The 12635-nt window shown below is 45.3% G+C and overlaps 1 protein-coding gene and 1 pseudogene across 1 annotated transcript; one reads left to right on the forward strand and one right to left on the reverse strand.

The window, feature by feature from the left end:
• The first annotated feature begins 6129 nt into the window (after positions 1-6129).
• LOC123180498 (uncharacterized) lies at positions 6130-8959 on the forward strand (annotated as a pseudogene).
• Positions 8960-10613: 1654 nt separating this feature from the next.
• LOC123166008 (septin and tuftelin-interacting protein 1 homolog 1-like) lies at positions 10614-11883 on the reverse strand. The gene has a single exon (XM_044583771.1). It carries the CDS (start codon positions 11787-11789, stop codon positions 10698-10700), a length of 1092 nt encoding a protein of 363 aa, XP_044439706.1. The 5' UTR covers positions 11790-11883; the 3' UTR covers positions 10614-10697.
• Between the last annotated feature and the right edge of the window lie 752 nt (positions 11884-12635).

A 12635-nucleotide genomic window follows, 5' to 3' on the forward strand; every position in this document is an offset into this window, starting at 1 on the left:
ATGCACTGAATGCAAAATTCGGTGCAACAGATGCAGGCAGTGAACTGTACATCATGGAGAGTTTTCATGACTACAAGATGGTGAATAACCGTTCTGTGGTTGAACAAGCTCATGAGATACAGTGCATTGTGAAGGAACTTGAACTCCTTAAATGTGTTCTACCCGACAAATTCGTGGCTGGGTGCATGATTGCAAAGTTGCCTCCTTCATGGAGGAATTTCGCCACAACTCTGAAGCATAAGAGACAGGAGATATCAGTTGAAAATCTGATTGCATCTCTTGATGTTGAAGAAAAAGCTCGCGCTAAAGATACCACTGAAAAAGGAGGTGAGGTTCAGCCTACTGCTAACATGGTGCAGAGGTACCCACAGAACAAGAACAAAGGGAAGAACAAACCTGTTTTCAACAAGCCTACCAAGACTACTACCTTCAAGAAGAAGAAGTTCAACAAGGCTGAGCTAGAGTGCTACGCCTGTGGGAAGCCTGGACACTTTTCCAAGGAATGCCCTGAACGTGCAGACCGCAGAGGGAAAACAAGCTCCAAGACTGTCAACATGGTGACCGCTAGCAATACTGATGGGTATGGTAATTTACCTATTGTGCTTTCAGTATTTCAATCATCTTCGTGGTGGATTGATTCGGGTGCTAACGTTCATGTGTGTGCTGACATCTCCCTGTTTACTTCTTATCAGGTCGCAAGGGATTCTTCCGTCCTAATGGGGAATGGGTCACATGCTTCTGTTCGTGGCATTGGCACGGTGGATCTGAAGTTTACTTCGAAAAAGATCGTGCAACTAAGGAACGTGCAGCATGTCCCTACTATGAACAAGAATCTAGTTAGCGGCTCCCTTCTATGTCGAGATGGATTTAAGGTAGTTTTAGAGTCCAATAAAGTAATCGTGTCAAGATTTGGACAATTTATAGGAAAAGGCTATGAGTGCGGAGGCTTGTTCCGTTTTTCTCTTTCAGATTTTTGCAATAAGTCAATAAACCAAATTTGTGCTAATGTTAATGATGATGCAAGTATTTGGCACTCTCGTTTATGTCATATTAATTTTGGTTTAATGTCTCGGCTATCCAGCATGAGTTTAATTCCGAACTTCACAGTTGCCAAAGGTTCTAAGTGCCATAGTTGTGTGCAATCTAAGCAACCTCGAAAGCCTCATAAGGCTGCCGAGGAGAGAAACTTGGCACCTCTAGAACTCATACATTCTGATCTTTGTGAGATGAATGGTGTGTTGACAAAAGGTGGAAAGAGATATTTCATGACTTTGATTGATGATGCGACTAGATTTTGCTATGTTTATTTGTTACAAACTAAAGATGAAGCATTAGACTACTTTAAAATCTATAAAGCTGAAGTTGAAAATCAACTAGAGAGAAAGATCAAGCGTCTTAGGTCCGATCGTGGTGGAGAGTATGTTCCAAAAGTTTTTGATGAATTTTGTGAGGAACATGGTATTATTCATGAGAGGACGCCTCCCTATTCACCTCAATCAAATGGAGTGGCCGAGAGGAAAAACCGCACATTGACTGACTTGGTGAATGCCATGTTAGACACTGCTGGTTTATCTAAGGCATGGTGGGGGAGGCTCTATTGACTTCATGTCATGTCCTGAATAGAGTTCCCAACAATAATAAAGAGAAAACCCCTTATGAGGAGTGGGTTGGGAGAAAACCATCACTTTCTTATTTGCGCACTTGGGGATGTTTGGCAAAGGTCAATATTCCTATTCCTAAGAAACGCAAACTTGGACCAAAGACAGTGGATTGTGTCTTTCTAGGGTATGCTCAACGGAGCATTGCTTATAGGTTTTTAGTGGTAAAATCTGAAGTACCTGATATGCATGTTCATACTATAATGGAATCTCGTGATGCAACATTTTTTGAGAACATATTTCCTATGAAAGATATGCATAGCATTGCTAGATTTTCTTCTGAGATAATTCCTGAATCTAGTACAACTGATGAATATTTCGAACAATCACATGAGGAAGTCCTTGAGAAGGATAAACAATGAAGTTCCTAGAAGGAGCAAGAGACAAAGGATTGCAAAATCCTTTGGTGATGATTTCATTGTATACCTTGTGGACGACACACCCAAGACGATTGCAGAAGCATATGCATCTCCGGATGTAGATGATTGGAAAGAAGCTGTTCGTAATGAGATGGACTCAATTCTTTCTAATGGAACTTGGGAACTAACTGATAGACCATATGGTTGTAAACCTGTGGGCTGTAAGTGGGTGTTCAAAAAGAAGCTAAAGCCTGATGGTACTATTGATAAGTACAAGGCGCGGCTAGTGGCCAAGGGCTACACTCAGAAAGAAGGCGAAGATTACTTTGACACCTATTCACCCGTTGCTAGAATGACCATCATTCGAGTGTTACTTTCCTTGGCTGCCTCTTATGGTATTATCATTCATCAAATGGATGTAAAGACAGCTTTTCTCAATGGAGAGTTGGAAGAGGAGATCTATATGGATCAGCCTGACGGGTTTGTGGTAAAGGGTGAAGAGAGAAAGGTGTGCAAGTTGTTAAAATCTTTGTATGGTCTGAAACAGGCACCTAAGCAATGGCATGAGAAGTTTGAAAGAACTCTGACTTCTGCAGGATTTGTCATTAACGAGGCTGATAGGTGTGTTTACTATCGCCATGGTGGGGGCAATAGTGTCATATTATGTTTGTATGTGGACGACATACTGATCTTTGGTACAAATATTAATGCAATTAATGAGGTCAAGTCTTTTCTATCAAAAAGTTTTGACATGAAAGATCTGGGAGAAGCCGATGTAATTCTAAACATCAAACTTATTAAGGATGAGAGTGGGATTACATTAACGCAATCTCACTATGTTGAGAAGGTCTTGAACCGATTCGGTTTTATGGATAGCAAGCCTTCTCCAACACCTTATGATCCCAGCGTGACACTCAGAAAGAACAAGAAAGAAACGAGAGATCAATTAAGATACTCTCAAATTGTCGGTTCACTCATGTACTTAGCTAGCGCTACAAGACCAGATATCTCTTTTGCTGTGAGCAAACTGAGTAGGTTCATGTCCAACCCGGGTGATGATCATTGGCATGCACTAGAAAGGGTCTTGCGCTATCTGAGAGGTACTATGAGTTACGGAATTACTTATTCAGGGCATCCTGCTGTGCTAGAAGGATATAGTGATTCAAATTGGATCTCCGATGTTGATGTACTTTACGCAACAAGTGGGTATGTATTTACTCATGGTGGTGGCGCAGTGTCATGGAGGTCTTGCAAGCAAACCATATTGACGAGGTCAACTATGGAAGCAGAATTAACTGCTTTGGACACAGCTACTGTTGAGGCAGAATGGCTGCGTGAGCTCTTGATGGACTTGCCGGTTGTTGAAAAACCTGTACCGGCTATTCTTATGAATTGTGATAACCAAACGATTATCGCTAAAGTGAACAATTCTAAAGATAATGCAAAGTCATCAAGACACGTGAAAAGACGTTTGAAGTCTGTCAGGAAGTTGAGAAACTCCGGAGTAATAACTGTTACGTATATACAAACAGACAAAAACCTGGCAGATCCCTTTACAAAGGGACTATCACGAAATGTGATAGATATTGCATCGAGGGAGATGGGTATGAGACCCATAGATGTTACACCATAGTAGTAACCCAACCTTTGTGATCGGAGATCCCGTGAATTAGGATTTGGGAAGAACAAGCTATTGGTTAACTGAGGAGAGTAATAACTTATGATCGTCTCCAAGTGAAGATGCAAAACTCTCAGAGCTGTAAGGCTCAGATCTGTAAGGCAGGTTGGCAACATGCCTTAATGTGGTTCTATTGGCTATAATTAGCATAGATGCTGTCCTACAGAGCAGTCTTGAAAGAACACACCTATATGAGTTCTGACTGTAAACGTCGCAATCTATGAGATTTGGGTGATCTCTAGTAAGCTCACGAAGAGACCAGGGAGTATGACGTATAAGCTCCAAACCGCGGGGTAGCCTACTGGCGGTCAGGTACTGGTTAAGACTTTGAGTGAAACATGTTCACACAAAACTAACAATTCAAGGCATAGTCCATTGTCAAGTTGTGAATGGATGTAGCTTAAAGTTCTAGGCAGAAGTTCAACTTAACAGCCTCTGCTGAAACACTGGTATATTTAACAAGTGGTGAGAGAAGGCAAATCTCTAAATGGGTATTTGAGATCTGGTGGGGGATTGTTAGAATTAATGGGCTAGGCCCATACCAATTTCTGAAATCTCAAAGCCCATGTGTAAAATGGCAAGTGGTGGTGCTAAGTTTAGTCCCACCTTGGAAGTTGAAGAAGAGTTGGACCTCTTTATATAGTGGGTTCTCTCCACCACTCTAAGTGGTGTGTGAGAAGAGAAAGGGAAAACCACACGCGCGCGCTCGCTCGCCTCGCCTCGCCGGGCCGGGCCGTGGCGAGGCGAGGCGGCGCGTACATGCGCGTGAATGGTCCGCCGAAATCCGGTCCGTCCCCTTGCAGGAGCGCAGCTTCCTTTTGCCGTTTTATTTTTATGTCTTGGCAGACAAGTTTTTGATTTCTTGTCCAATAAGTATACGAATTAGAAACCGAGTCGGTTTGGGATTGTGGTCGCGACACAATACCGCCTCTGGTCCTAATATATATACAGCTACCGGCTGCGGCCAGAGACACACCGAAAAAACACCTAGGGTTTTGCCTCATCTCACAACTTGCGCCGCCATCGTAGTCTACTCCATCCCAAACGCCGGCGTGCATCGGCGCGTGGGAGAGCAGGTCTCCGGAACCGTTCGTCTTTGCGATCCTGCACCGGGAGAGGACGAATTAGGTTTTTGGGAAGCGTTGTGCGCGACTGCTCAAATTCGTCATCACGGGTCGTCTTCCGTCCAAGTCGGGCGGTGCTACTCATCGTCGTATTCATCGCCGTCAGCAGCAGATCGTCGCCAACATCGTCATCAACACTGTCGCACCCATAATAGCTAACGATCAGTACGTCCAAAATCCTCTGTTCATGTCTGTTTCTACAGCTATTGTTACGTGTTTGCTGCTGTTATGCATGTCTTGCTGTTCTTCTAGTTTGCTAGATTATTGCATGCTAGCTAGTATCTCTTCTAGTCATGAATTATTTATTGGAATTAATCATGAACTCGCCTAATATTCCAACACATTCACCCCAAAGCTGTCTGATGTGCTGGGTAATTTCATCGAGCAGAGCGTCGTAATTAGTGCTCATAGTCTCAGGATCCTCGTCCAGCTGCAATTGGAATGTCGGAGAGTTCTGCAAGTAAAGATTATATAACATCAGCATAGGATCCAACCATGCAATCAATCGGTAGAAGATACCAATTTGTGTTGATGAGATGGTCAAAGGCCGTAAGATCCCATCATCATGTAAAAGTATATGCAGGATGAACAGTATTATCTAGTACTATTTCGTTTGCCAGCAACTTGTGTTTGCTGTATATCGTCCCAATCAATCATATAACAATAAATGCAACAATAAATGTAGGAAATCCGTACGGAACCAAACAAACGCACACGTGACACGAAATCTGCGAGAAATCCAATCCCAGCCAGCCGTACTAACCGAACGCCCCCTACTTGATGGGGGAAATAATCGGACCATGAACTGATTCCACACCCCACGGACCGCAATTAATAAAGTGATTAAGGCCCAGGATTAAGAAAAGTGGGTTTTGTGCCGAGGCCCATGAGAAAAGGGGCGCGGGGAGAGAGGGGGGTCGGCACCTGAAAAGGATCCATGCCGCCAATGCTGGCCCGCCGATCGTCGAACCTCAGCAGATCGTACCAGATTCGGCTAGGGTTTTGCCGGAGGAGCGAGGTTTTTCTGGCTGAGAACGATGGTGAAGCAAGCCGCGCGCCGGTGCGTGCGTGTGTGTGTTGAGGGAAGGCAGCGTTTTTCGTTGTCTTGTCCTTGGTTGGGGGGTGAGCGTGAGAGCCACTATGGGCCAGAATGGCCCAACGAGTCCAACACGATGATGAGTGGCCGAATGGATGCCCACTATGTGTCGGACGACACACAGTGAATGGGCCTAGGCCTCTGACCGTCTGGCGCGCGTCTAAAAGGGCCCAAGTTGTGATATGATATGGCTCCTCTTTCTATTTCGAGATCCCCGACTCGTCCATCTTTCTCAACTGAAAAAAAAAAACTCTTGGATCGACCAAACCCTAGAGAGAGAGAGAGAGAGATAGTCCTCTTCCATGGCCGGCGGCGATTCTTCTCCCGTGGCGGCTGCGGCTGCGGCGACGAAGTGGGAGTGGGACCAAGAAGAGTATCGGTGCGAGCCGGCGGAGTATTCCGTGGACCCGCGATACAGCGAGTACGACCCCAAGCAGGGCTGTTTCATATGCGTCCGCTACTTCTTCGACGGCAAACTCGACCTGGACGAGGAGTGTACGTTCCCATCCAATCCAATCCCCCTTACTATGCATCTCGTTATGTTCGGTTAAACCTCTTTTGGAGGTGGATTTTGATTCATAGCAGATTTAATCCTCCTCAATCCACTCAAATCCCCTTCATACCCCTCCCCTTGCAACAGAACAAGCCTATCGAACCTTGTTGCTTCGTTATGCATGTCTAATTCATTTCAATTCAAACACCAGTCGGTCAGTATCATTCATTCATCAAATTCTATCTGAAGGTTACTTTCAGTTTCTGCTAGATTTATTCGGAAGCAAAGGCTGCCACTTTCAAATTCATTCCTCAATTAGGCTCGGTTTACACATACATACATACATACATACATACATACATACATACATACATACATACATACATACATACATACATACATACATACTCTTTTGTTACTCTCTTTGATTGATTTATATGCGTTTTCTTCTCATTTGACAGCACCTGTTGGTCCCATGCGACATACTGGTAAAATCTTCAAAGAGGGATTCCGGCTCAAAAACTCAGTCAATGTTGTCTCCATCAAGATTGTTTCCTCTGACTATGGCTACCCACTGTATGTCTACGGTACCATCATAGCCAGGGACAGTCTGGATCGAAAATGTGTCTATATATTCCGGCGCGACCAGGATGATTGCCAGCTCATCAGCTCAAAGGTATTACTGCCACAGACACATACAATATATCAATGTGTGTTTTCTTGTACTGGTACCTCATATCAGTCCTCTGATTTAATAAAAAAAATGCTGATTTCCTGACGGAGAAATTCTGAGTTAAGTTGTGCACAACTTCTATAAATGATTACTTATGAATGTTGTATATCAGTAATCCATATTTGGGTTTTGTATGTTATACTTGAATAACGGATCTAGTTTTGTATCTGTTCCATACTCGAATGTACAGATACTTGAGCCAACCAGCAAATCCGTATTGGATACCGTATCAGATACCGATTTGCCTCCGATACTCCCCCGATGCGTATCCATGGAGTATCCTTGAATAAATGATTTAAAACAATTACGATACTCCCCCGATACTTTGCCAATACGTTTTGGATACGGCCCAGCCCAATTAACAGCCCTCTCAACCCAGTAAAGAAGCAACCAGCAACCCTAGTACCCTGATGGCCCCCATCCGTTCCCTCCAAGTTTCTTTCCTCCTTCTCAAGCTCACACCAGGTGGCGGCTGCTCACTCAGTGCCAGCGGAGGCAGCGGCTAGCCGGCGACGAACTGCCCCTCCTCCTCACCAACGTCCTCGCTCAGGCGAGGCTAGTAGCTGCATGCTCAGGAGAGCAAACATGAAAGTAATATGCTGTTCCTAACCTCTATACTTTATTTTTCAATTAAAAATAGTAAAATGTATCCCCGTATTGGCACTTTTTCAAAATGGCGAATTTACGTATCCATATTGGCCCGATACCGATACTCGTATCCGTATCGGTGCTTCGTAGGTTCCATATGATGTTGATTTTAACAATACTTCAATTAGTTGTCTTATTATAGCGAATAGTGTTAGGAGCCAGGGGTTTATCACTTGCGTGCGTGAGTTTATGGCACTACAGCAATCTGCACAATAAGAAAAGGAGGAAAAAAAACATGGGCACAGATGTAGTATAATTTTTCTGAGTCTAATTACCTTGTTTCGTCATTCAGAACATAGCTAAAAATGAACCCGAAAGCAAGGGTAGTTCAATCAATCCCAGAAACAAGCTCCTGGAATTTATCTATTCAAATTGGTCTTGCAGGATGATTCATTGATTTTGACTGGACCCAAGAGAGGATTCATGGTATGCGATGATATATTCTTTGAAATCAATCTGAAGGTGAAGGATGTGCATGGGAGGAGTGTCAATGACGATAGACTCAGTAAAGGACTGATCGAGGTGGATGCTATCCGCAGGCTGGAATTTAGTCCCGAATATGTGGTTGAGACGGAAACACTTGTCAGCATGCACAGCATATTGGATTTGAACTATACATTCATTAGGAGGTCGGTGGAGGGCACTGTTGATATCAAGATCCTTGGAGGGACCTGATGAATTCCATGGGAAGATTGTCGCTTCTACTACCAGCATTCCATGCGACATTGTGCTACATGATAGCAAAGTGAGTGGTGCGCTAACTGCAGGTGACAATGGAGTCCTACAAACGGCGCGGCGCGTAGTAGGGGTCTCTGTGGATGAGATGCTGGTGTTGACTGTTGCTGCTGCTGTCGGTGATGATGAGTTATGTGCCTGCACTGTTCAGTTTACTCCAAGGCGCAATGGTTACAATGATGAGAGTATCACCTGCGGAGACTACAAGATGCTTCTGAAGGTCACTTGGTCGATTGTGTATTTCTGATGTACTGTAACTCTTAGTTATTCAGTCGTAGTCTGCCAGATTCTCTAGATCCTTTTAATGTAAGGAAGCTTCATTAAGTGAACCAGTCATGATACATGCTCAAACAGTGTATGTTCCAGCGTGTATTGTATCTATTCTGACTCTTCTGTCTGATGTAAGCTAGTTTTACTGGAATTGCTTGTGGTGCATGCATGAAATTTAAGAGTTATACCCCCTCCGTCCCATAATATAAGATGTTATTATGGGTATATTAATTTTCATAACATCTTAAATTATGGGATGGAAGGAGTAGTATTTACTGCCATCCTAAAAGTAATGTCTACAAAGTTTTTCGCCTTGTTGAATTGCAAGATGTAGTAACAAGAATATATTTATATGTCTATGCCTTGTTGAATTGCAAGATGCAGTAGCAAGATCTTGAGACCCGTTTGTTAGAATCGAATTGCCTGTGTTGCAAGTTCAATGTCTATGAAGACTATCCGGCTGTAATATATTTTCTAGTGAACTAATCACCTTTTTATTTCTATTTTTCGTCAGAATCAAGATTTCAGTAGTAGCATTCAATTCTTTCAATTCCTCCTCTTTGTATCCAACTTGGCTGTGCATTATTGTGCCAAGGAAGTGGTTCTGAATAGTATCCGATTCAAACTTATAGCAGAAGTTATCCCTTTTTAAATTTCTTAAAATAGGTTCTTTTTCAGAATTTGCGGAACTTCCGAATGAGTTTTTTGGTGGCACTAGCACACCCAATATGCCCCCCTGGAGCATCACTGACAAGCGCCCATCAAAAGAACTGCTGCACTGGATGAACAACATTCTCAGTGATTGCAAAGCCTGATTAAGCACTTTTCATACACTCCACATCAATTAGAAGAAGAAAATTCTGGTTGAGCAAATATTTGAACAATGTATTTATCATATGTTTTCATCTGCAGAGTTTGGATATCTCCGGAAAAAATGTAATATTCTACAAAATGCTTGGTTTGATCAATGGACAAAGCAATATGCACTTCAGGGCAACAAGACTTGCTATCTTTAGGAGGTGTTTCAGGCTTTCAGCCAATAAGAACATAACACGTATGGATCTCTTCAACAGCTAGCATTGGGTCTCTAGTCTTTTATCCATCTCCGTTTCCTAGGATGCCCCTGCCTCGCCATATAAACCCGGCCATAAACCCAGCTTCTTCTACGTCCAGGCAGAGATCTCTGCGAAGCAATGTCGAAAGATGAAGATATGATGTGCCTTGTTTACACTGTCACAAAATCTAGTAGAGTAGAACTGCAAAAATTCACGAAAACTTGCAAATCTGAATTTAGACTCCTTTACTATTTTGAATTTTTCACAGGCACCTTTGCTGCAATATGTATTGATTTTGAGTGTCAAATATGGCGTAGGGGAAGGGCCTGAAAGTGCATCTCTACCACTCTATCAGTGAAGAAAGTGCACAGAAGGGCTGTCAGAGTTCGCCACAATGCAACAACTTGATGTATGCTTGGTGTCTTACACTGTCAAGTTGATAATGGCAACGCTTAACAATTTCAACGAAATTTCAGTGAAATTTCCGAAATTTCGCATATTTTAGTGGGGACCAAAATATTTTTTAACCCCAAAATATCGATGCAAATTTAAACTGATTTGAAAATAAATTTAAATTGTGTTAAAATTCATTAAAATTAAGTGAAATTTGATATATCAAAATCCGAAATATGAGAAATTTCCGAAATTTCGCATATTTCAGTGAGCTCCGAAATTATTTTGTTTCAGAAATTAAAAACCTTGGCAACGCATGTGAAACACTGCAGCACTTGTAAGCATAATTCAGATTATGAAACACTGTCAAGTTACATTGCTAATCATAATTGACTACAACCATTACATTGCTGATCATAAGTGACTACAAGTCTACGACCTTACAAGCTGTTGTATCAACTTTGACAAACAAGACGGCCGAGGTCCTCCGCTTCTCGATCCACCATGGCGACGCCGGCCTCCAGCCGTGCGAGCACGCGTTCGTCGTCGAGCAGCTCCAGGGTGAAGAGGTTCTTCCAGCCGGCGTACCACGCCGCGGCCTCCCCCGACGGTGGCCTCGCGGACTGCAGCCAGTGGCGCAGCGCGCCCTCCCATTTGCCGAAAAACTCCTGTTCTAGGATCGACACCACGTCTTGGGTGCGCACCAGAGGCGTCCACGACATCACCTCGAGAAACTTAGTGTCGCGCTGCTTTGGTGGCGTGATCTTGAGCTGTTGCAGCCATCGTGTGAGCTTAGGCAAGATGTGACGCCGGGAGAAGATCTCCCAATGCGTGGGGCTGAAGTAGTCTTTCCATGGGGAGATGACGTCGAGGCAGCCGCCGCTGATCTTGCTCTCCACGGTGCCGTAGAGGCTCTCCGGCAAGTGTCCGATCAAGGGGATCCACGGACGTAGCCAGTGGTCGCAGCCCGGGCTCCACAACGGCTCCCACTCTCGCGCCTTCATGGCCATCCTCGGCGTGAGGACCTGCTCCACGATGTGCTGCACGGTCGGAGCAGGCAACGCGGCCCTCCACGCTCCCAGCGCACGCTTCTTCCCCCGGAGCTCCTCCTCGGACTTGACGATCGCCGCCAGCGCCTCCTCCGTCTCCACGCTGTCGTCGCCTTGAAGCTTCACGTCGCGCAGCAGCGCGAGGGTCCTCTCGCAGCACTCCCGTTCGAGGCGCAGGGCTCGTGAGACGGCCGCCGACTCGTGCCACTCGTCCTGGGCTGGCGGCGCCGGCGCCGGCGCGCCATGCAGGCCGTTCTTGTACGTCGTTTCGGAGTGGCCGATGCCGGCGGTGGAGCAATGCCTGATGGCCTTTATAGGGGCGATGATGCCCTGGCCGTGCGCGCCGAGGCCCGAGCCTTGCTTGTAGTTCCACAGCCGCATCATCTTGGCCACCGGCGCGGTGGTGCGCGCGAGGCTGCCCGGCATCTTGAACGGGTACGACGGGTCGTCGCCCTCGTCGAGCAGCGCTGCGGTGAAGCTGCGCTTCAGTAGCGCCATGCCGCCGATCGACGTTGCCAGGCGATCGAGGACCAAACAGGGAACGTCGCTGCTGCTTGGAACCGGCCGGCGTGCTGTTCCTTCTGCCGATCGATGCCTATGCTACTAGAGTTACATATATCATACGTAGATACGCATCATTATATAACTACTAGGCAGGCTGATCGAAGCTAATCAGTCGACTCCGTTTTGGAGACGAGCCCTTGAACGCGTTTACGATTCCGACAAAGCATGTTATTTACTGAGATACATAATACACCAACATTTCGGTACATACGCTTTTCAGAGACGGTGGAACCGGGGCCGCAACTAATTAACTTTGGACGCCGATAACTGTCACACGTGTGGGCGTTAAGAAATCTGCCCACACGTTCTATGTGGTGACTAAGAGGATCAGTCCACACGTCTGTGTGTGGGCAAAACAACTAGCGCTCACACGCCTCTTTTTTTTCCTCCCGGTCCCTCTTACACGCGTGCGTGTGGGTGAAATAGATAACGCCCACACGCCCGGTACGTCAGGCCTCGTACCTCGTGGTCCCGCACGCCTCACGTGACACTTTACCGCGCGCCCCGCAGTTGCCATGGGCCGGACCCTTGTCCATGTTCGTTTAAGTGCAGTTGCCATGTTGCTGAACTACGGTTGCCATGTCGGACAACTACAGTTGCCATGTTTGCTCAACTGCAGTTGCCATCTCAGGTCAAAGTTCCAGATTGCCATTTTTTGGACAACTACAGTTGTTGCCATGTGTGGTCTGGTCTACTGCAGTTGCCATGATTTCAAAACTTTAGGAGTTGCCACCTACTAACACTAGGCAGTTGCCATGTAGCGCTATAAAAAAAGGCATG

The sequence above is a fragment of the Triticum aestivum genome, chromosome 1D (genome assembly GCF_018294505.1).
Source record: "Triticum aestivum cultivar Chinese Spring chromosome 1D, IWGSC CS RefSeq v2.1, whole genome shotgun sequence".
NCBI classification, from domain to species: domain Eukaryota; kingdom Viridiplantae; phylum Streptophyta; class Magnoliopsida; order Poales; family Poaceae; genus Triticum; species Triticum aestivum.

Excerpts from the sequence above, each read along its gene's own strand:
- LOC123166008 (XM_044583771.1), bottom strand. The coding sequence starts at position 11,789 with ATGGCGCTACTGAAGCGCAGCTTCACCGCAGCGCTGCTCGACGAGGGC.